Genomic DNA, 26011 nt, shown 5'->3' with positions numbered 1-26011 from the left:
CTTTTGTGTTCAAATATTTGTTAGATATTCTTGATTATTATTTATTTTAGTGTAGCATCAACTTTTATTCCTAATGTTGGTTAAACCACACATTTGTAAAAGACAGCACAATTATTGACTCAAAAACAGAAAACAATATTTCAGCTTTAAATTACTTTTGATTTTTTTTAGCATGTACTCATGTTTTAAATGGTTAGAACAAATTAGAATATAGTCACTTACAAAGAGGGTTAAAAATAAGATCAGTTATAATTAGGGTGCATAGTTGAATATTATAATTTTATATTTAAAATCAAAATTTTACATTTAAAAAGGTTTTTGCTTTTCTTTAAAAACTAGTAAAATTATTTAGTATCAATTTTATATATTTTCCGAGTTAATAAAAATTTCTGAAAAGTTTTTTAAATACACAAAGGATTATTAATACCAATGCCAAAAATGAAAGTCAGATTAATGATGACTATGTATTGAGGAAAGTTCACTGAAAAACCATTAAAAGAAGCACACAGAAAAATTAAGTTGAACTTAAACTTTCTGTCCCAACTGTTTGCTTTAGCACAAATTATTTTAGTTTTCTTCTTTCATGAAAGTTCTATTTTAAAGGGAACAACAAAGAAGATAATTCTAAAACATCTAAAAACCCATCTTCTATTAATTAACTACTCACAAATGATGCACTGTATTTATTTGTTCTTAATTTGACATATATGTGTATATGTATTTGTTCTTAATATTGACGTATTATATGTGTTTGCAAAAAACAGAAAATAATTGTTTCATAATTAAAGTGTTGAATTTTGACATTTTTCAGATGAATTCAAGTTATTTATGAAAAGGCTACCTATGAATTATTTCCTCAACACATCTACTATAATGCATTTGTGGACAATGGATTCTAATTTTCAGCGCCGTTATGAACAACTGGAGATCAGCATGAAACAACTTTTCCTAAAGGCACAGAAAATTGTACACAAGCTTTTCAGCCTTAGCAAGAGGTGTCATAAACAACCCCTCATCAGCCTGCCAAGAAAAAGGTAAGACATTTGTGGCAATGTAAGCAATTAAGTTTACTGTTGAGAAAGTGAGTTCTATTTATTTTTCTGAATGCAGATGTGTTAATATACAAATCATGATTTAATATACATTATTAGAGATAATTGAAAACAATATATTGTCTCAAATAATAAATTACAGTTATTTTTCAAAGTAACCGTACAATGAGAAAAATATATACTTGCACTTTTTTTCTTTTCTTATCAAAATGAAGAAATCATTCTAATTTGTTGTGTGTTGTAACCAACCAATAACTGCATTACAGTGAGCAGAAAAACACAAAATCCTATGGTTACATTGTGAGCTTAGTAAATAAATAGGATGAGAGATTGAAATTCCTCAATATATAATTTTCAAATAAAATAATTCAAGATATATTTTCTATAACCAGTGTATAGAAACCTATAAACCTAAGTCTACAAAAACTTCTGAAAATTACTATGAAAGCTTCTAAAATTTAATAGGAATGATGACAGACAATTAAATTATTTGTGTCTGAACTGATTTGGGGAAGTAGTGTTTGAATTTCCTACTTTAGGATGTACTGACCAGTAAGTGTAATAAAAAGTTGTATTTATCTATTTGAGGTCAGTTTGAAAACGAAAAGCTATGGGAAAATGTAGGACAGTATCACAAGAAATATACATTTGTACCAGGTCTCTTACATAAAATGCTTGAATTTTGACTAGGTGCTTAAATCATTAAGATGAGAAATCTGTAATTATAGATTTCTTTTGCTGGAAAAAAAAAAAAACCTGAAGGTTAGTACATAATTTTAAACATTCATTTAAAAATAACACATTGGATTTGTGTTTGCTTGTTTGTTTGTTTGTCTAGAATGTATTGGTGTCTAGTATACAAAAAAAAAAAAAAAAAAAAAAAAAAAACTGTCCAAACATCGTAACAATCTAAGGTGAGGTCCTTTTCATTGCCTCAAAAGGGAATGTATTACCAGTTAACAGTTACTCCTCATAAACCCTCACCCAGTCCAAGGCTGTTTATATCTATAAATTTGTCTAATCTACTATTTGCCTCTGTAGATTTGTCTATTTTGGACATTATCTGTAAATGGGATCATACAATATATGGCCTTTTGTGACTAGCTTCTTTCACTTAACAAACTGCTTTCAGGTTCTTCCATGTTGTAGCATCAGTAGTATGGGTATACCACATATTGGTTTTTTGTTCATCACGTGATGAAAATTTGGGTTGTTGTACTTCTAAGCTATTATGAATAATGCTTCTATGAACATTCATGTACACTTTTTCATGTGGACATATGTTTCAGTTTTCTGGGGCATATACCAAAGTGGAGAAATGCTGAGTCATGAGATAACTATATTTAAAATTTTGAGAAGCTGCCAGAGTTTTTCACAGCCGCTGCACCATTTTATATTTTCACCAGTCATAAATAACAGCTCCCGTCTCTCCACATTATCTTCAACACTTGTGATTTTGTGTCATTTTGGTTATAGCCATCGAAGTGAGTATGAAATAGTATATTTTGGTTTTGATTTAAATTTCCCTGATGACTGACAATGTTCAACATCTTTTCATGTGCTTGGAACATCTTTTCATGTTCATTGTATATCTTTTATGGAAAAATGTCTATTCAAATCCTTCACAGATTTCAATATTTTTTTTGAAAGTGAGCATTGAGTTGTAAGAGGACTTCATGGCCAGGCGCGGTGGCTCACGCCTGTAATCCCAGCACTTTGGGAGGCCGAGGCGTGCAGATCACGAGGTCAGGAAATCGAGACCATCCTGGCTAACACAGTGAAACCTCGTCTCTACTAAAAATACAAAAAATTAGCCAGGCGTGGTGGCGGGCGCCTGTAGCCCCAGCTACTCGGGAGGCTGAGGCAGGAGAATGGCATGAACCTGGGAGGCAGAGCTTGCAGTGAGCCAAAATCGCACCAGTGCACTCCAACCTGGGTGACAGAGCGAGACTCTGTCTCAAAAAAAAGGAAGGAAAAAAAAAAGAGGACTTCATATGTTCTCATTGCAAGTTCCTTATCAGTTGTATGATATACAAATAATTACTTCTGTTCTTTAAGCTGTCCTTTCAGTTTCCTAGGCAGTCTTTTCTCTTCTATTCTCTCTCTCTCTCACTTTCAATCTCTCTCTCTCCCCCTTTGTGATCAGTTTAGCTAAAAGTTTTTCAACTCATTTTTATTTTTCACTAACTTTTATTTTTCTTGATAGTCCTTTTTTTTGGTTTTTATTTCATTTTTCATACCAATTCTATTATTTTTTCCCTCTTTGATGTGTGTTTAATGTCATTTTCTTTTTCTGGTTTCTTGGAATAAAAACTTAAGTTATTAATTTGAGAATTTTCACCTTTTGGGAATAAAAAATTATTTTTAATTTTTCAACTTTTATTTTAGATTCAGGTGGTAAATGTACATGATTGTTTTATAGGTATATTGCATGATACTGAGGTTTGAGGTATGATTGATCCTGTCACCCACGTAATGAGCATAGTACTCAGTGGTTTTCAATAATTGCCCCCCTCACTTTCTCTCCACTCTAATAGTCTCTAGTGTCTACTTTAGTATGTTTATGTCCATAAGTACCAAATGTTTAGTTCCTGTATTTAATCCTTTTTTATGCTGAGGATAAAGACATATCTGAGACCGGGAAGAAAAAGAGGTTTAATGGAATTACAGTTCCACATGGCTGGTGGAGGCCTCACAATCATGGCAGATGACAAGGAGGAGCAAGTCACATCTTACATGAGTGGCAGCAGGCAAAGAGAGAGAACTTGTGCAGGGAAATTCCCATTTTTAAAACTATCAAATCTCGTGAGACTTATTCACTATCACAAGAACAGAATGGGGAAGACATGTCCCATGATTCAGTTACCTCCCACAGGGTCCCTTCCACAACACGTGGTAATTCAAGATGAGATTTGGGTGGGAACACAGCCATACCATATCAGTTCCCACTGTGAATAAGTACACACATTAATTAGCTTTCTTCTCTTGTGTTAACTCACTTAGAATAATGGCCTCAAGCTGCATTCATGTTACTGCAAAGGACATTTTATTTTTTATGGCTATGTAGTATTCTACGGTATGTATGTACCACATGTTTTTTTATCCAGTCACCATTGTTGGAAACATAGGTTGATTCCCTGTTATTGCTTTCATCTTTTTAAATACAAGCATTCACATCAATAAAGCTTCCTCTAAGCACTGCTATAATTTATTATTTTATGCATCTCATAGGTTTTCTTATTTCCTCCACAAAAAAGATATTTAGTATGTCTTTTGGTGTACTCCCAGGGAACATTCCATGACGGGGAAATGTGGCTGGGTGAAGATCTCGTTCTTTGATTACAATGAGCCTTATGCCATATATATGTAGGTTAAAAGCAATTTGAAAACCATGAAATAGGTTATTTTACCCAAAATAGAAAGTGCAAGAAGATGAGGTGAGTTAGGAAGCAAATCGATGAGTGTGGTTAATAAAGACATTGACTTTAGGGTTTTTAACTAGTATGTCTCGAGCTGGATATGTATGACTGAAACTCAGGGAAGATTTGGACAATCTCAGGGAATCCAGTCTTAAGGAACGGAAATCATTGGTTTATAGGAATCCATGAAATCTGAATCCAGCTGACATTTGAACAACAGGGGTTTGAACTGCCTGGGTCCAGTTATATGCAGATTTATCCCAATCAAAAAGATTTTCACACAACCTTTTCCATCACCAAATTCCTCATCCTCAACCTGGTGGATGAAAAATGTAGTATTTATGGAATGTGAAACTTATGATAAAGAGGGCTGACTTTGTATCCTCAGATTCTACAAGGCTTACTGTGGGACTTGAGTGTGTGTATATATGTGTGTGTGTGTGTGTGTGTATATATATATATGGCAGAATTCCTGGAATCAATTATCCTGGGATACCAAGGGAAGACTGTATTATCAGAAAGTGCAGATATATGTGAAGTGAGTGAAGAAACAGAAACTGCAATTGAGCAGATAGTGAAGTAAAACGTATCATGGAAACAAAGTTAATTTCTAGTAAAAATAAATAAATTATAAGTTGACATACAAAAATGCTATAAAAGTTCAAGATCTGTAATGAAATTGTGAGAAGCTGACATCCCAGTTCAAATTGGGAGTGTCCAACATAAATAAGTAGAATAAAATAGAGGTGTATTATTTGGATTAGAATTCAAGATAGTGTAGATAAATCTTTGTTTTCCAAAACTTCTAAATTAAATAAATCAAATATTGCCACAGAGTTTTCTTGACTTTCTTTTTTTAATTTAGCATAATTCCTAAGTTGACTATTAGTCACCACACACAAAAAAACAATGCAGACTTCTTGCTAGATAAATTTGCTTACTGAAGTTTGATATTTTCCATCCCCAGTTTTCTTTTACTGCCAGTGTAGCATTTTGTTTCTATTTCTCTTTTTTTTCCATTTTAAAAGAATAATATGAAATGACATCAGGAAAACAAAATAAAATATGCACGGGATTCTAGGAGGGTAGAATATGGCAGAGTGTAAAATGGACATTGGGTATTTGTAAGTTATGTTTTCAGAAATTTTTGAAGAGGAGGTAGATAAGCCATACCAGTAATTCACTTTCATTACAAATTATACTTTTTCTTGCCTTTATGGAATTGTTCTCAGTCATTCCCTTGAACTTTTCTCATCCTAAGAAGAGTCATTCAATTTATGATATCCTAAAATCTTGAAAAATAAGCAAAAACAAACAAGACTTTCAAACTACATCTCCACCAATAAGAAATTTTCACACAGGTAGATTAAAGTTACTCTGCGTAATGTATAGTTCTTCCTTTTCCATAAAGCTTGACATTCAGATTAATCTCACCATTTTTCCTCTGAGGAATTCATGTGACATAAAAATCCTTTTTCTTGAGTAAACTCTAAAACCTGTGACAATTTGGTTTTCTTGAGGCAGTCAACTTTTGCTGCTATTCTAAAACTGCAGATATGTAACAATAACTTACTAATTTCATCACAAGATAGTGATTACAGCAATTGTATTGTCTGCTTCCATACTGCTATAAAGAACAACCTGAGACTCAGTAAATTTCTAAAGAAAGAGGCTTAATTGACTCACAGTTCTTCATGGCTTGGGAGACTGCAGGAAACTTACAATCATGAAATAAGGCAAAGGGGAAACAAGGCACGTCTTACATGGCAACAGGGGAGACAGAGAGAAAGAAAACTAGGGGGGATGGTGCTATACTTTTAAACCATCAGATCCTGTGAGAACTTACTCACTCAGGAGAACAGCACAGTGGAACCTGCCCCCATGAATCATTTACCTCCCACTAGGCCCCTCCCTAGTGTGGGGATTGTAATTAGAGGTGAGATTTGGGTAGGGGCACAGAGTCAAATTGTGTCAGCGATTATTGAAAATTATCATAGTATAATTCCTAAAATGTAACTCAGCTATACTATGTTGTGCTGCCATTCACAGAGCAGCAAGGATCCATAGAAATATTACATTTAATGAAGTGTTGGTAAAGGTTTAGCAACCAAATCTTTAGGAAAAAAGAAAGCTTTGATGAACAATATTTAACAATTTTTGTTCACTGCCACAGGCAATGTCAATCTACCAATGTGAAGTCACTGAACACAGAGTTGTGAATAGAAGTACACACTCAGATCTTCTGAATCAGGACACACAGACTGCAGCAAGCAATTAAAACAATTGAATATATTATTATTATGAAGCTATTCATTTTTTGTTAATGAGATAAAGTGAGATGTAATGGAATATTTTAAGGCCACAGGGAAGAATGAGTTGAAGTCTACCTATTCATTATATGAGAGCTATGTCATGCACTCTTATATATGCTCTTTCAACTTAGATATGAAAATCTTCTAAATGCTGACATATATCAGTAGGCAATAACAAAAGAACTTATTTTTCATATCATCACTGGACTCATGAGAAAAACCTTTGCATTTTAGGAAGCTGTCAGTCTTCTAGTGGCATATACAAGTTTTCCAAGTCTGTATTGTTCACTTGAATGCTTTATTGTTATCATTGCCATTAAATAAATCCGTTGTTTGTCCTGAAGCGACAGCTTCATCTTTCTAAGTTTTGAAAACAGATCCACCAAGTGTCCAAGTCTGAATAACCATCATTCTTCTGTCAAACTATATCAAGTAAAAATGATTCACCATGAAAAAAGTGGCTACATCAGCTTGCAACTGAAATAATTGCAAAAGTTATTTTCCTCAAATAAACTATTACAGTGCTGTCTGCAGCATAAGTCCTTTATTCATGTGTCTTGTTTTGACATACAGATTTATACTGAAGATTAAGATGCAGTAAACTTTCTTTTACTTCAACATGAACATTCTTGAAAACATTTCTTTCTGTTTTACAAGTATGTATCAGTAAAGAATATATGCCCACTAGGAGAGCAGTTTGGTGCCATTACTTGGTTTGTACTAAGCCTTCAGCAGTAGTTTACTCTCCATTGCCTTAGAACTGTCAGTGCAAGTGTAAAAACAATGCAACAGAAAAATGTCTTATTTATTTCCATGAAAATAGTTTTGAGTTTGTGCATCTTCTGATAGGATCTTGCACTCTTTTCCCACCTTCCTCCCATGTACGCCCAGGGTTATGTGGATCACTCTTTAGGATAGAGAATGCCTGAAATCAATTTCTTCTCCCCGTAAGTAGCTAATAGACAGAAGACAAACACTTCTTCCTTTACATCTTCTCTTCCTTTACTAGTACAACCCTGAGTTTCATCTGAGTGTATGCTGCATCACACCCGTAGACCTTCCTTGCACTTAAGGTGAATATATGTATATAAATGGGAGGAATGCATGAAACTTCTAAATTGGTTCTTAAGGGAAGAAGAATGTGTGTCATTTTCCTTCTCTCTTTCCCCTAGCTAAGATGAAAATGTGATGACTAGTACTAAAAATCATAACATGAAGAAATTTGTGAAGAATTATAGAATCCAGCATCTTTGAGGCCACCATATAAGTCATGGATTTTTTATGTTGTACTGTTATTTGAGAGGAAAAAATTTCCATCTTGTCTAAGTTACTGTTATTTGAATTATATTACTAGAGCCAAACTTGCATCCCAACAAATAAAAGTACCTTACAAAATGACTTCCAAATTATTTCATTACTTATTTATTTTATTGAGACAGAGTCTTACACTGTTGTTCATACTGGTGTGACCATAGCTCACTGTGGCCTTGACATCATGAGCTCAAGCGATCCTCCCACCTCAGTCTCCTGAGTAGCTGGGACTACAGGCATGAGCCACCACGGCTGACCCAAATTCTATAATATTATAGAATCTATGATTTAGTTAAAAATTGCATTTATATATCAATGTGAGGGACTTTTTCTGAAAGCAATTTTGTATGAAACTGTAGGGAAAGTTAGGATATTATTTTTTTCTTACATTTACATGTTATAAAATAATCTTTTATTATTTTATTATTTTTTGAGTTTCAGGCACTCCAGGATGACTCACAAGCACATACCTCGATAATAATGAAGCAGTAAATTTACGAACCCTTACCTTTATGTATTAAATGTTGTTATGGAGAAATTCAAATATGAAGTGCCCAGTGCATGAAGGGTGCTTAGATAAGTATTTTCCATTTCAGAAACAGAAAATCCCTTTTCTTGTGTGTAGGTATTTTCTAATACACTAATAAATTTTCTGCAAAATGTCTTTCATGTGTTTCATACTCAAAATAACACTGGACGTAAAGGTAATGGTCTAAATCCAAACAAAGTGTTACTTAAAAAAGAATGTCTTAGTTGTCTGAATTCTGATTCAAGGGAACCAAGATTAGCTTTCTGAGGACAACAGAAGAAGAAGAAAAAAAATAGTGCATGTGCCCCACTGTTCTTGATTGGGATAACTTCTAAATAAGTTTCAAAGTAGGTAAAAGTTGTCCTATCACTTATCCTACCAATTTTCATCTAATTCTTGGTATAGGTTACATTTCAGCCACCATGGCTCTAAAACGGCCTTGATTTTATTTTTGCCATAATATTTCTACTCTAACCTACTCAGGAATCTCTTAATTATCTTTCACTTTATTATATCTTAGATAGTTGTCAGTTGATACTAGTTTTCTTTTTTAACTAATTTATATGTATTATATGTATGCATAAAAATTATTGGTACTCTTTAATTATACTATTTGTTAGCCATACCAGTCACTAATTTGGGCATTTTAGGCAGAGTACCACTATAATGATAAAATAAAATTAAAGTCTGTAGAATTATAGCTCTGTGCTTGCTTTTCTTAATCTTTTTCTCATAGATGAAAGATTAGGACATAGTCTTCAGTACCTCAACATTCTGTCCAGTGAACTCTCTCTGCAGCCCACAATGTACACAGAGGCACTTTTTTTTAAATAGCTGATTTTGACAATACTAACAGAGTCAAAGGGCTTTTTTTGTTTGTTTGTTTGTTTTTTGTTTTTTTGTTGTTGTTGTTTTTGTGGGTGGTGGGGGGAGTTTCTGTGGACTTATATATATAAATATATATATTTGTGCATCTATGTAATAGTTTAAAATGCTCATCTCATTATTTTTATAGAGATCTGGCAGGTTGTTTTTTGGACCATATCAAATTCAATTTCTACAACAATGAGAAAGTGTAAACTCTGAGTCTGTCTGAGAAGGTAATAATTATTTGCTCAAGATTGGTATCTAGCATGAAAGCTACTAGAAAATAACTGAAGTATTGAGATAATGACTGCCACGGTTAGTTAACAAAAAATATACTTAAAAGGGACTCAAAATATTCTGTATCTATATATGAATTAATTTAAAAAGAATTAATTTTACTGACAGCTATCTAAAATAATAAATTTATTTAAGATAATATATTTTATCTCAAATTAATACATTCCTTTTTTAAAAGGGAGTGGTGATTAAACAAACTTGGAGATTCCTGAATACTCCAGCCCTTTTTGGAAACCTACAATGCGTGCAGGCCACATATTCCATAAAGTTTTGCAATTAGGAAATAAACGTGATTAGATTAATTTAAACAAGGAATTTTCAGAATTCAATTTCTACTTCCTTAAATACTTGTTAACTTGCCCAAATATATGCTTGGGGATCAATGTCACATCACTTTTTACCCAGTTTTTTGATTGTAGGCTTGTCTTCAGTTGTAATATAGTAACTTCAATTACAGTAAAATATTTGGCAATTACCTTGAGCTGAAAATGATTTTAGAAGCTTCTTCTTTGCTCAACACTTTAGTTGTCTTCTTTGTGATGGGTCCTTACCTTCTCCAATGGACTCAGAGATTACCCCAGCAAATAAAATTCTGACTCATTTACTAGAACTTTTTTTTTTTTTTTTTGTGGCAGATTTCTTTCTTATAACCTTCACTTCTGTACTTTTACTTTTTAAATATAATTAAGATAGGGCTGAATCTCTAGTAGGTCTCATCTGTGTTTGAATCACTATCAGGAGAACCCGCTCCTGATGTTTAACGTGGGTTCTTTTCTATTTCCTAAGTGTCTTGGCTGGGTTGAGAAATAAAGGGAAAGAGCACAAGAGAGAGCAATTTAAACCTGGGTGTCCGGGGGAGACATCACATGTCGGCAGGATCCGTGATGTTCCCCCAGCGGTAAAACCAGCAAGTTTTTATTAGTGATTTTCAAAAGGGGAGGTAGTGTACGAATAGGATATGGATCACAAAGATCACATACTTCACAAGGTAATAAAATATCACAAAGCAAATGGAGGCAGGGTGAGATCACAGGACAACCAGATGAGGTGAAATTAAAATTGCTAATGAAGTTTTGGACACACATTGTCATTGATAATATCTTAACAAGAAACAGGGTTTGAGAGCAGATAACCTGTCTGACCACAATTTATTAGGTGGGAATTTTCCTCCACTTAATAAGCCTGGGAGACTTATTAATAGGAGACCGGGGCTTATTTCATCCCTTCGACTTCTACCATAAAAGACGGGGACACCTTAAAAAGGGGCCATCTATAAGCCTGCCTTCAGGGCGCATTCTCTTTCTCAGGGATGTTCCTTGCTGAGAAAAAGAATTCAGCGATATTTCTCCTATTTGCTTACGAAAGAGGAGAAATATAGCTCTGTTCCGTCCAGCTCACTGGCGGCAAGTTCAGAGTTACCTCTATTGTTCCCTGAACATCGATGTTATCCTGTTCTTTTTTTTAAAATGCCCAGATTTCATATTGTTCAAACACACATGCTCTACAAACAATTTGTGCAGTTGATACAATCACAGGGTCCTGAGGCGACATTCATCCTCCTCAGTTTACGAAGAAGATGACGGGATTAGGAGATTAAAGTAAAGACACGCATAGGAAATCACAAAGATATTCATTGGGGAAGTGATAAGTGTCCATGAAATCTTTACAATTTATGTTCAGAGATTACAGTAAAGACAGGTGTAAGAAATTATAAAAGTATTAATTTGGGGAACTAATAAATGTCCATGAAATCTTCACAATTTATGTTCTTCTGCCACGGCTTCAGTCGGTTCCTCCATTCGGGGTCCCTGACTTCCCGCAACAAATCACTTGTAAACAATTTTACTTACATTTTTGAAGAAGTGGATGCCTTTTAAACTGCCAAATAAATAGGAAACTGAATGTCTTTTTTTGTTGTTTGTTTGTTTTTTGTTTTTTGTTTTTTTTTGAGACTGAGTCTTGCTCTGTAACCCAGGCTGGAGTGCAGTGGCATGATCTCCTCTCACTGCAACCTCTGCCTCCCGGGTTCAAGCGTTTCTACTGCCTCAGCCTCCTGAGTAGCTGGGATTACACGCACACATCACACCCGACTATTTTTTTGTATTTTTGGTAGAGACGGGGTTTCTATTCTAATGATGTGGTGGTTTTGTTATCTCAAAACAGAATCCCATCTCATATATCAGAATTACTTATCTTTATCTATGACCTTTCCTCCTAAACACTTCCCATTAAAATGTTGTGGCCAGGGATAGACACCATGATATTGGTGTCATCTGACTGAGATTAGAGTAGCATTTTAAAATCTCTTATTCTTTAAAAATAAAATAGTGTATGCATTATATTGACATATAAAGAGAATCTTTTTTGTCAGCTTTTATACAAATAATATTGGAAGCATCAATGCATGTAAATGAAACTGGTTATTTCAAAACTGTCATTAGGTAAATATGTAGATATTTGTCCTAAACTGCTTATTCTGAATGATAGTACTAATAAATAATACTATGTTGTACTAAACACCTAGACATAAGGTAAGTCTTACAAATGATATCATTTCTGATCAAACTTTCTCAATTCAGTTGGGAAAATCTAATTTGAGTTGCTTTAATGATACATTTAATCTAATGCCTAATTTGGTAACACCATTTAGATGCAGTATGCAATCTTTAATCTCAATACTATGTGTTAGAATCCTCATGCAGAGGACCAAAAAAGTACATATAAATAATCTTCCTCACCACCTGTTAGCATCATTATTTTATAACATGTATATGTATGACTGTATGTATGTATACACATACACACACACACATAGATATGCAACATATATACCAACTCATCAAAATGGCATATGACTGAATTCTGAAGTTCTTTTCTTTGAGCATTAAATTACGACACTTTTCTAAAAGTGAAAATGGTTTTATAAATCAAGAGGATGAAAACTAAATATTACCAGATCCATACCATCACAAATTCCTAACACTGAAAAAAACTGTTCATTTTAGGCAGCCAACACAAGTTATAAAGTGAGTGAATACATTTCAAAAATCAATGCCAATTGAAATAAAAATCTCCTATCTCACAATCTAGATGCACTTCAGACAACAGCAAATAGAACATCACAAAAGAACATTGATGTTACAAAAGAACACTCAAGAAAATGAAGGTCAGTTTGCTGTGGTTGTTGTATTAAGCTCAGCAGGAAGAATTCATGTAGGCTTCTCAAAGGAAACACAAAAGATCAAATCTCAGGTGACACTTTTTATTGAACTGAAACAAAATCAGCTTATATAAGCAGGAAAGTTAGCTATAAACAAATATAAAACAATATACATTAGTAATAATATAATTCTTTATATTATTCTACCAGGTCTCTCTCTCTTACACACACACACACACACACCCCCTTCCTCAACAATATCCTAAGTGCACACTAACACGCACACACTGACGTGTATATGAAAACATACATGCTCCCTCAACTATATATTTAAAACATAAGGAGGGCAATACATGGTCATGATGTACATACATAATTTTTCTTTTATAACCTCATCTAAATTCCTATTGAACTGAACAAAACTAACTCACTACCTGAAATTATTAAATCATTCATCAATATGCAATAATATGGACAGATGTTTTGAAAGATAAACTGCAGAAAGTAAACAGAATGAAGCTGAAGCTGAAGCTGACCAAATCACAATTCATCACATGTAAGTGAAATATCTATCTAAATAGCAGAAGAGACATTAGGTGGAATCCACCAATATCTCTCGATGAAGAGCCACAGACATGCCGAGCTAAAAGAGATTATCCTGGAACTGACTCACTAATGACAACTGTCATGTTTAACTAGTTATTAGCTAACATGTATTAAGTACAAACATGTGTCAAACACTGTTCTAAAGGCGTTACCATTTTTCATTTTTAACTTAATACAATTTATAACGTGGGTTGCAGTTTTACTTTAAATTTACAATAGAGGAGTCTGAAGTTTTGATAATCTAAACAAATTGAGCAAGATTACTCAACTACTGGTTGCAGAGCTAGAGTCCAAACTCAGTCAGTCTGGCTATAGAGGTCATTGAGTTCTTCATTACGCTACCATGTTATTTCTCAGGTTTATCACGTTTGTTAAAGAAGGTGTCTTAGTTCTTCCCAATCCGTCATTATTGAAAAGTTTGAGAAAGTATTAAATTCATGGAAAAACATCAAGTAATGGAATGGAAAAATAAAAAAATAAAAAAATAAAAAACAAGGAAAAGAGTTTAGAAGATAAAAATATGATTATTAAATTTAAAATTAAAATAAATACAGTAGACTGTTAAAAGAACAGAATTGGTTTATTACACTAAAATTGTAACAAGCTAATGCAGTACTATAAATAAAGAATGGGGAGATAGAATTTATTTTAAAAGTAAGGTTCATGAAGAGCATGAGTGAGAGTAAAAATATACAGCATGCATAATAGAATTTTCATAAAGAGAAGACTGATAATTTCATTAAGAAGAGGCAATGAAAAAGAGAAAGAGAGAGAGAGCTTTTCTTAAAAGACTTGAATTGGATGAAAAAAGACTCAGCACCAAGCAAAATATATAAAAAGGAATTGTATTATGTAATGGTTCCAAGTTAATATCAATCATTTTTAACTACTCCATTTCAGTTTTTCTTATTTCAGTGAGTTTAAATATTTAACGTATTTAACGTCAGGGAATTAATGTAATCTTACAACTAGTCTCTTGGTATACTTTCTCGTTGACAGTTTGTAGCCCACTTGAATGGTACACTCATAAATCAAGTTGCTTCATATACGTGAGTTTATTTCTAGACTTTGCAGCATTTTCCATACTATTTTAATTACTGTATCATTATATATTTTTTCACTATTTTAATTACTATATCATCACCATCATTATTATCATCATCATCAAATAGGTTATGTTTCTGAATTTTAATAAATGTTGAGACTTTGAACATATAAAAGAGATTCACTTTAATAATAATTTGGTAAAGAAAGTATTCATTATAAGTGGGGAACTGAAGTCAAAAGAGATGAAGCAATTTTCAGTGGCTACTCAGAAGTGTAGCCACAACACTTCTAGAACACTATTTTATTTCTTAAGAATGTATTTTAATATCTGGCAATCCTAGTCTACTATCATTATCACTCTTTAAAAATATTATTTACTATATTTGCTTACTTGTTTTCCCAGATAAATTTCAATACATATTGTATTAAATTGATATTTAATTAATATTTTATTACAATATTGTTAGTGGAAAATATTAATGGAGAAAATAGATGTATAGAATTATTTTTCCCTTCAGAAAATGACTAAGCTCTCTGTTTATTCAAAATTTCCCTTAAATTCCCACAAGATTTTTTATTACATTTATTTTCTTATATTACATATTTTGATATCTTCGTGGATGTATTGTTTTCTATTATATTTTCTTAAGGGGTTTTGTTTGCCTGTTGGTAGGCTATTCATTATTATTTATTTTGTATCTAGCAACTTTCTTTGCTTAAGTACATTTTTTCAGGTTTTTAAAATAATACTCTATGGGGCTTTCCATGTAAATATGCATGCCACCCACAACTAAATAAGCATATTTTATTTTAAATATCAATGTTGAATATTTGTAAATTTCAAATTGTGTATATTAAAGGCTTATTTTACTGTCAAAACTTACTAAACAAGGACAAACAATAAAGTAATAGAAGATGATCTTTTTTTGGCATAAATTTACCATATAATAAGAATAATTTATTTCAGGATAAAGTTTATATACCTTCTTGAGTTGATTATTCTATTAATGGGTTTAATAAACAATGTTTTCAGAACTATTTAGAGATTATAATATCTGAAAGCACTTTATATGTATCAACATCCTTTTGTTTCCTCTCATATAAAACATCAATTACGCTACGCAGAAAATATTTGAGTCATAGTTTTTTCCCTCAAAACACCATGGGTTAATCTACCATACCTTGCAATTAGTGTTTTAGATTAAAGAAATTGTTTTCTTCCTCACTTTGTTACATTTCCAGTGAGAAAAACAAAACAAAACAAAATTCTTTTGCTGTCACAGTCTTGGAAAGACAAACTAGAAGTCAGTTTCCCTCTCATGGTTAGATTGGACTGCTATATGTGCCTTTATAACCATACACTACTTGACATCCTGACAAACTGCTTTGTTCCTCTGGTTCTCCCTGAGAGAAGAAAGATAGGAATCTGAGAAGCCAATCTGTGGTCCAGAAAGAGCAGCTTGCCATATCTGCCTTCAGTTACTTCCGTCTAGAAATGAAGAGGCCAGGATGTATGATAGACAAATGCTGTAGTTGTTGACTTGAAGCCAGACATGTGAGATGACCATGCTATGGTGCACAGTTTTTCTCCTCCTTTTTGCCCATATGCACAATAAATGGACTTTAAAATACATTCCTTACAAAATTATTATGAAAATGAATCTCTTTTATAGGTGTAAAATCTCAGCATTTATTAAAACTCAAACATAATCTATTTGATAATGATAAAAATGATGGTGATGATGATATAGTAATTAAAATAGTGAATATATATAAAATGGTACAGTAATTGAAATAGTATGGAAAACGCTGCAAAGTCTAGAAATAAACTCACGTATATGTAGCAATTTGATTTATGAGTGTACCATTCAAGTGAGCTACAAACTGTCAAGGAGAAAGTATACCAAGAGACTAGTGTAAGGTTACATTAATTCCCTGATGTTAAAAGTTTAACAAGGTACAGATTAGGTCATTTTCTTTTATCATAATCTAGTAAGGTTACATATTTTAAGTGAACATTTTTTACTCTTTTTAAAAATTATTTCAATAGGTTCGGGGTACAGGTGGTTCTTTATTGATAATTTCTGAGATTTTAGAGCACTCATCACCTGAGCAGTGTACACTGTACCCAATGTATGGTCTTTGATCCCTCACCCCCCTTTCAGCTTTCTCCCCCAAGTCCCCAAAGTCCATTATATCATTTTATGCCTTTAAGTCCTTATAGCTTAACTCCCACTTATAAATGAGAGTTACAAGTTTTACCATTCCTGAGATACTTCACTTAAAATAATGGCCTCCTGCTCCATCCAAGTTGCTGCAAAAGACATTATTTTATTCCTTTTTATGGTTGAGTAGTATTCCATGGTATGTGTGTATATATGTATGTGTGTGAATGTATATATAATAACATTTTCTTTATTCACCCTTTGGTTGATGGACAGTTAGGTTGGTTTCATGTCTTTGCAGTTGCAAACTGTGCTGCTATAAAAAATGTGTATGCACGTGTCTTTTTCATATAATGACTTCTTTTCCTTTGGGTAGATACCCAGTAGTTGGATTGCTGGATCGAATGGTAGGTCTACTTTCGGTTCTTTAAGGAATCTCCATACTGGTTTCCACAGTGGTTGTACTAATTTATATTTAAGTGAGATTGTTGACACGCAATTTTAAAAAATGAAATTCTTCTCCAATTGGAAATTAAGAAACCCATTCCTACTTAATCCTTTGTTCAAAGAAAATTCAAAGGGAAATTTCAGACTCTAAAGAAAGCATTTCAAAAGAGAGCACTTCATAGTACTATGAGAACATAATTAATTCTAGACTCAAAATAAAGCTCATAGTTACAAAAGCCTTAATTGATAAAGAAGAAGGAATAAAAAGTTAAAGTTTCTTAGATGAATTCAGTAAAGTTGCATGATACAAAATCAACATACAAAAAGTTAAAGTTACTGAGAACTTGTAACCATTTTTTATTTCATTGGACAAATAAACATTTAATGTAATGTATAGACACAGGACATACATCAGCCTGCACAATTATACATAGAGACTGTATATAATGTATATAGATGGCCTAGAAATTATGAATTAAGGATTTAGTGGGGTGAAGAAAATAAAATAAATGGACAAATTATCTATTATTTTAGAAGATTATTAGTATTATGGATAAAATAAGCCAGAAAGGAAAAAAAGGAAATGCCAGGGGTGAGGTATCTATGTGCTTGTTACTGTGTTTGCAATTTTAAACAAGACAGTCTGCAAAGATATGAAGAAGGTGAGAGTGCAGTATGCCATATGTATATCTGGAGAAGTGAATTACAGGCTGACTGAACAGCAGCATGTTCAAATTCCTGAGGTACAGTGGGGCCTGCTGTGCGCCAGGAATAGTGAGTAGCCCCTGTGGCTTCCCAAGGAGAGTATAGTAATAGAAAACATAGTCAGAGAGTTATTGGGGATTACTGACAGATCATTGGGAAAGGTGATAAAACACCCATTTTGAAAAGTATGAAGATAAGATTTGTTCATAGGTAAGATTTTTCTGACTTTAGAAGGTTAGAAATATTATTTACATTTTTCCAGGCAACAAGAAACTATGGGAGGCAATCTTTTATGAAAATGATATAACTTTAATCTAAAAATTACACAAAAATGGAAACAAAAGATGAATATACCTAGTTTTCTAATTTAATTGTTAAAATATAAAGTATCTTAATGGAAATAAAGTGACCACCTAGAGGAAAGGGTACATCACAATGGGTTGAAATTGCTGTAGGATACGACCATCCCAGATGAGACTACACAGTTGATGATGCCATTGTCCATTAATAAGATTCCAGGGTTATCATGAATTCCCCTGCCCTAAACTTGGAGTCAGATACTCTCCTTGAACTTCCACTTTTTTTTAGGGCAGGTTAGCATTAGAGAATGAAATATGGATGCTATGGATGCCATTGCATTATTTTATATGAGCACTGAGGGAAGATACTAGTTATGAGCCAGTTTAGTGAAAGAGAGGAAGAGAAAAAAAAAAAAAAGGAGGGGTTGCATTTCAAAAAGACATTAATTGATACTGAAATTTCCTGTAATTTTCTTGACACATTTTATGTCTCCTATGCCTGTACATTATTTGGTGCGTCTGAAGCCTCTCTTAAAGAATCTTGTACAACAAATAGGGAGAATTTCCCCCCTAATACTCTCCTATTCATTTTCATGGACATTAATACCCAAACAAGCCAACCAGACATCATGCTCCTTGTATAAATTTGTGAGGAAATTAGATAAATGTTTTATTGATAATGTTATTTGATAAATTATAAATGGTCATGGCTGTGCAGTTCTCATAAACTTTCAGATTACCAATCTGTCTAGGGACTCACAATTCTAAATGTTGTAGTCCAATTAGCATTTGATAAATGGATATTACCTGACCACCACCTTGCATTTGGCTAAAATGACTTAAAATAGTCTTGGCATACCTCAGTACTGACATTCAGCTAGAGCCAGAACATAGCAGTGTAAGAGCTGATACCATTCTTATATGTTGGGTGTTCGTTCTGATGGGCTGGTGTCCATGCAGTGCTAGTCATTAAATGTTTTTGGATTCAGCCCTTACTCATCTATAACAATACACATTGCCTAGATAGAGGAATAACTCAGTTCTGGGGGTGTTGATTGTTGAAGCATCCCTCCCAGAACATTCCATTATTATTTCCATATCCCCAAAGGACTACTGGTCCTGCAGGGATGAGAATGGTCCCTCAGTTTCCCTTAGGAAAAGGCTGTTTTCTATTTTTAGCTGAAAGGCTTGACCTTTGAGTAGTTCCATTGGTGAGCCAGTTTCTCTTTGCATTCAGAAGCTGGGGAGCATTACATTTTCTGCATCTGTTTCCATGCCGTCTTCATGATTTTATTATTTCTCTTGGGCTAACCAAACTGAACTGAGTGTACACATCTTCTGAAAGCCAGCAGTCTCCGTGTCGTAGAAGTAATCTGACTTCAAAGAGTTGTGCTGTTCTGCATAAGCCAAAAATATTTAGAAAGATAATCAGTCAAGTATATTATATTCCTCCACTCCAAGCTGATGTACAGTTCTATGTTTTTGTATATTTAAAAACATTTTAACTTTTTAATTGAAAACTTCTTACAAATCATCTTTACTTTAAAGAAGGAAGTGGGGTAGCTAGGCTTTCTTCTCCTATTTTCTTTCTTCAGAAAACAAAGAAAACTAAAGCCAAAATTCTAATGTCTGTAGAAGGAAAAATAAAAACTACTTATAAGCTTTCAGGAAATTTTTTTCGATAACAGTTTTCCAGCTATCATTTTATTTTCTCCTTTTATCTCAGATCTCTTTAGTCCAGAAAAGTCAATTTTTTTCTTCCTAAATAAAACATATTGCAGAAGCAAAAAGTGAGTTTTTTGGTAATTAGATTAAATTGTCTCAGGAGTACTTCAATTCCATATTTTAAAATTTTTTATTTGAAAGTTATATTTTTTTCAAGGATAAAAATATTTCTGAGAGCCTATCATCTGAACACTATTAAAATGAAAACAAGTAAGGTGTCAAACACTTATAGAAAAGTAAAAAAAGAAAAAAGAAAATTAAATTGTAAAAAATGAAGACGAAATCCCACTCAAATTAGTATCCAAGATAGCTACACCTTTGCACATGGCATTTTCTGTAAAAACAGAGATCGACACACACGTATCAAAATAGAATTACTTAAGCATAGCATGAATCTTATTATTTCCAATGCCAATGCAAAAGTAAAAACCTTTCTTTTACTCTGTTTTTATCTCCAGCCATATCCAAATCTTTAGAAGTTTTCCAGTTTCTGACTAGAGTGAGATTTCCTTTCCACACAACTAATCATGGTTAGTATCATTTCAGATGCTGCTTGACCCTTCATATATCAGGTTATGTAAAATATTTCTTCAATTATGTTGTTCATTTTTTATTGAGCTGTTTGTATTCCCATTATTAGGTGAAAATACTTAATGACATATTCGGAGGCAAGCACTTTTTTGCTGACTTGTAAATGTGGTCGACCAGAATGTGGATTGCCATTAATAGAGTCTAATTTATCAATTATTTTCTTCTATAGGTAGAAAGGTTGAGTACAAAGAAATTTTTGCTAATCACAACTTGAACAGATTTTCTCCCATATTTTCTTCTGGAAAGAAGAGTCTATTTTATACATTTTTTTCTTTTCATGTTTGTTTACTTTGTACTTTTTAAACTTTTATTCATATTTTTCATAGCCAATATCTTTTTTGATCCTCACATTAACTACCTGAGATGTACAAATCAGGCTTTATTATTTTATTTTACATATAGGAAATATAATGAGAATTAAGGCCGGGCGTGGTGGCTCATGCCTGTGATCCCAGCACTTTTGGAGGCCGTGGCGGGCTGATCACAAGGTCAGGAGTTTGAGACCAGCCTGATCAACATGGTGAAACCCCATCTCTACTAAAAATACAAAAATTAGCCCAGTGTGGTGGTGTGTGCCTGTAACCCAGCTACTCAGGAGGCGGCGGCAGGAGAATTGCTTGAACCAGGAGGAGGAGGTTGCAGTGAGTGGAGATTGCACCACTTCACACCAGCCTGGGTAACAGAGCAAGACTGTCTCAAAAAAAAGAAAAAGAAGAAAGAAAGAAAGGGAAAGAAAAAGGAAAAGAAAAAAAGGAGGATTAAAATATTAAGTGATATTCTAAAGGTTATACAGCTATCCAATTGTGGTGTTAATTCTAGAATTGAGCCCCAGTCTAGTGCAACGTCTTCTCGACTACTCTACAGACAAACGAACATCTCAATCAAGAAGATGAATTTAAATCCCAGGCATAAAATTATCTTTATTACTGGGAAAATAACTAAGAGTTATAGCAATTTAGTATTGATGAAAAACAGGAGCTTCTTTTTACTAGCAGAAAATCTAAAAAATATATTACATTAATATATTAATGGCAAAATTTGCACAAGAGACACAAATCAATTGGCGTTTGATATTTTCATTAGTAAAATAAATTAGGTACAGTCTGCAAGAATATAACATTCAAATTAGAAAACCTATGAAAAACAGGCCTCATTTAAAGAAACATGGCATTAAAATGCTAAAGCCAAGGGATTCTTTCAAGAATATTTATAAGAGAGTCAGTGTATAATTCTGCACCTGTTGTTAAGAGGAGGTATAACTGGTCAAGTTCCTATTTGAATTAGCATCAAAGATTTTAAAAAATAGCCTCTCTGTAAGTTTTCCCGTTCTTGTGAATAGAGATTTGTCTTTTGCGAGGGAGGAGTGGCAAACTCTCATTCTCTTCAGGCAGCACCTGTGAAATTTGGCAAACTTGAGTGTCTTAAGCTGCTGGCATGAATAGCTTTACACTATGGGTAAAGAGGCCACCAGTACTTTCTAATGAATGAATCCATGGAATGCTAATTTTGGTATCCTTGAATTATGTGACTAGTTCAATGTTTATGTGCTGTTTTGAAATGCAGTTCATCTCACTAAGTTTGAAAACATATTCTACAGCTTTAATTTTAAAGTTTTTATTTATTTTATTATTTTTTTAAATTGTATTATTTTTATTATTTTATTATTTTATTAAAGTTTGTTTTGATGTTAAGCAATTTCAAAATTAATTTATTTTTATCCTAAAATTTATAGTTTTAGGAAATAAAATTAAACTGTATTAATACAAAAGTTGACTTTTATGCTTGCCATAAGATTAATAGTTAATAGTACGTTTATATGCATATATATAGTTCGGTGTGGTGCATTTTTATACAGTGTGGTTAAGTAAACAGACATATCAGGTAAATTATGTTTCATGGCAAATGAAGTCATTTAATAAGTTTATAATAATAATAGTATTACATGTAAGTGTAGATTTTGCATCTTCTTATCTTTCTATGAATCTGTAGACTAATAATACAAGTATATTTAAAAGAATAATCAAGATGGTTTTGAACATTAGTGAAAAGTGTTTGTATAGGTTCACTTAAACATGAACAATATTTGAAAGAAATAAAGTTTAAGTGGAGAAATGCTTATGGTAATGTTTAACAAAATAAAAAATACTCAAATTAAGTGCAGCTTACCTGATTTTTCCTAAAATATTTTAACCTATTTCCTGTATTTGCTATATATGTTTTCAGACCCCAGTTGAAATATTATCTCCTTTCTTGAAAACTTTTCTTAACTCCTTTCTCTACAACAAAGTTAGAAATTGTCTTTTGGAATTCAGTATTTCTCCATTTTGTCTTATTACATTTGTATCGTATTTATTTGCTTATGTTTGTCTTTTCCAATAGAAAGCAAGCCCTCAGAGACAAGGATTGTGGTTTATTCATGGGGTAGCCCCTTGACTTAACATAATGAGTATCCAAAACATGTTTACAATAGATATAATATTGGGCCTATAAACATGAGAAAGGTAACACTAAATGTTGCCTGGAGAAAACCTTAACGATGTATATTTATGTCATATGCTATATTGCCTCAAATCTGGCTTGACTGAATTCTAAATATCACTCAGCAACAAAGTCACATTTTTGCTCCTTTCCTACAGTGACTTGAAAATGTTTACTATTTCCTTCAAGTCTCCCTGCCCCCCTTTCCTTCTAATGTTCTTTATTAGCAGCAGACCTAGTATTTTTTCACACATAAAAATTAATAAAATAATTCATAGTCAATATGATTTTGCAAGTCACACTCTCAAATTTCAGATGACAAAGATCATTTTTTTCTTTTCTTTTCTTTCTTTCTTTGTTTTTTCTTTTTTGAGACAGAATCTCACTCTGTCACCCAGGCTGGAGTGCAGTGGTCAGAGCTCAGCTCACTGCAACCTTCGCTTCCCAGGTTCAAGTGGTTCTCCCGCTTCAGCCTCCTGGGTAACTGGAATTACAGGTACCTGCCACCACACCTGGCTACTTTTTGTATTTTTAGTAGAGACGGGATTTCAGCATGTTGCCTAGCCTGGTTTCAAACTCCTGGGCTCAAGCTATCCACCTGCTTCAGCCTTCCAAAGTGCTGGGATTACAGGTGTGAGCCACAGCTCCTGGCCGATCATGTTTGTTTGTTTGTTTGTTTTTTCCATGATACAGTCTTCTGACAGTGATCCATCTATTTTACCAAATGCAGAAATGTAATCTAAGCACTTTTAGGTATATTCTTTCTAAACCTAAAGTTCAACTCTGGTCTGTAATTTCCTTGCAATCAGTTATAAAATTCCCTCTCAAGGCTTTTTCTCTCCTTCTCTCTTGGGTTGATTCTAAACCCAGCATGGATTTTCTAAGCCCCACTGTTGGGGAGCTCCAGTTTTGTTTGCCTGTCCCTGCTGCCACCATTGAGATGTATATGATCTGGACTCATCCTCTGAAGGACACAAAGCTACATAGGCCACTCAGCACCTTCCTCGCCTTTGTGCTCAGGTCACTGAGGTCCTTTGTGATTTCTTGGTCTGGACCCAAAGAAGGCCATGGCCATTCTACCAGCCTTTCTGAGACCTGCCCGTCTCTGTTGCTGGTGTCTCTGAAAAGCTGCACCCAGCCTCAATTCTGCAACTCTGCAGGTGGGCTACTGGCTCCCTTATGCCCTGATCCCCAAGTTTCACAGGGTTCAATTATGTCTCCCCCAACCCCTGCCCACCACAAATGCCACCTATACCAAGGCTCAACACAGAGGGCAAAGCACAAAAACTAACATCTGAGCTTGTTGGGTTTTCCTACAATTCTCTTGTCTGGAATGAGCTACCAAGTCACTTTCTGACTCATGCCTGCTTTCCGATATTTCTTGCTTCATATCTGGAAGGTGATTTTGAACTGAGAACTGAATAATTCAAAGATTTGGTTTTTAACTTAGGCAATGACTTCTCCACCTCAAATCATGGGTAACTCATGTTTAGCAGTCTTCATTAAAATAAAGATTCTCATAATACTAATAAATGAATTTGTTTGGGTTGCTGGGGATCTACCATTCAAAAACTAGGAAGTCTTGGCCAGGTGTGGTGGCTCACACCTGTAATGTCAGCACTTTGGAAGGCCTAGGCAGGCAGATCACCTGAGGTCGGGAGTTCAAGACCAGACTGACTAACATGGAGAAATCCTTTTTACTAAAAATACAAAGTTAGCTGAGCATGGTGGTGCATGCCTGTAATCCCAGCTACTTGGGAGGCTGAGGCAGGGGAATCGCTTGAACCTGGGAGACGGAGGTTGCTGTGAGCCGAGCTCACACCATTGTACTCCAGCCTGGGCAAAAAGAGCAAAACTCCATCTTAAAACAAATGAACCAACAAACAAAACTAGAAAATATTTTCATAATTTCTGTAAGGTCAGGTTGCATCATTTGTCGAATAGAAGACAAGACAGTTGTCATGGTTACAAGAATCAGCATATATAAAGTATCTAACATAATTTATATTTAATCAGTTTAATCAATATGTACTTCTTTTCTTTCTTCTCTTTTAGTTTCCTCTTTCTTATCTAATATTATCCAGTCTTTAAAACATTGAAGCATGGCTTTCACTCCATTATTGCTATCTTCTTCCATCAGTCTTAAAATAATGATCAACTAATTGACAGATCAAATGGCTTATCACTTCTTGTCAACCTGGAATCCTTAAAAACCATACTGGCTTTGCTCTTTTTTCAAATTCTCTCTTTTCAGTTTCTATGATCTCACATCCTCCCGATGTGCTACTTCTGTAATCACACCATTATCATTCCAGACAATTCTTGTATTGTACTTCCTTCTCCTCCCCCCTCTTGTCTCTAATATTATGCCTTTTTTCAGGCTTGTTTTTATTTCCTTTGGTTCCAAGTCTAGAATTCTCACCCGAAAGAATATTTGTATATCTAGTTGGGATATAGCTCTCTGCCTCCTGTATCAGATCATTTCAATTTTTCCTTCACATGCCAATCAGTGTATTTATTTTCCAAAAATAAAAACCGGATAAAGTGGCATCCTTATTTACTCTCTTTCATCTATAATTCTTCATAGCTCACAAAGAAAAAATTATATTGCCTTGGGCCTTCAAAATTTTACTCCTGCCTTTTTTCCCCAAACCTCTTTCAGTGGAGTCTAGAGATTAAAAACAGAATGTTTTATTCGAAAGGAGTCATGTTCAAATACTTATTGTCTCATAGTGAGAAAGACACATAGCTACACTATACCTCAGTTTATCTATAAACTTGGGAAAAGTGTAGCTTTTCATCCAGAGATTGTGAGATATTGAGAACTTATAATAGACTAATTTGATTAATTACCATACCCCAGTTTTTAAACAAGAATTTTATATAAATATATATTTAATTTACTTGGGGTCAATTTAAATAAATGACTGGTTGAATTTCAAGTATTTAATAAATGCTTGATATGTAGTAAGTACTCAAGAATTGGCAACCATGATTATCC

At 33.6% G+C, this 26011-nt stretch overlaps 1 protein-coding gene across 2 annotated transcripts in view; it reads left to right on the top strand.

The window, feature by feature from the left end:
* The window catches only part of BRINP3 (BMP/retinoic acid inducible neural specific 3), a 393483-nt gene that overhangs the window by 328809 nt on the left and 38663 nt on the right, over positions 1-26011 (top strand). For both annotated transcript variants that reach the window (XM_023203373.3, XM_023203374.2), the window contains one exon: positions 812-1034. In XM_023203373.3, coding sequence (XP_023059141.1) covers positions 812-1034 — 223 coding nt within the window. The remainder of the gene's footprint in view (positions 1-811; positions 1035-26011) is intronic.

This window comes from Piliocolobus tephrosceles, chromosome 1 (genome assembly GCF_002776525.5).
Source record: "Piliocolobus tephrosceles isolate RC106 chromosome 1, ASM277652v3, whole genome shotgun sequence".
Lineage (NCBI taxonomy): Eukaryota > Metazoa > Chordata > Mammalia > Primates > Cercopithecidae > Piliocolobus > Piliocolobus tephrosceles.
The sequence above is the reverse complement of the archived record's forward strand: the minus strand, read 5'-3'. Positions and strand labels throughout refer to the sequence as shown.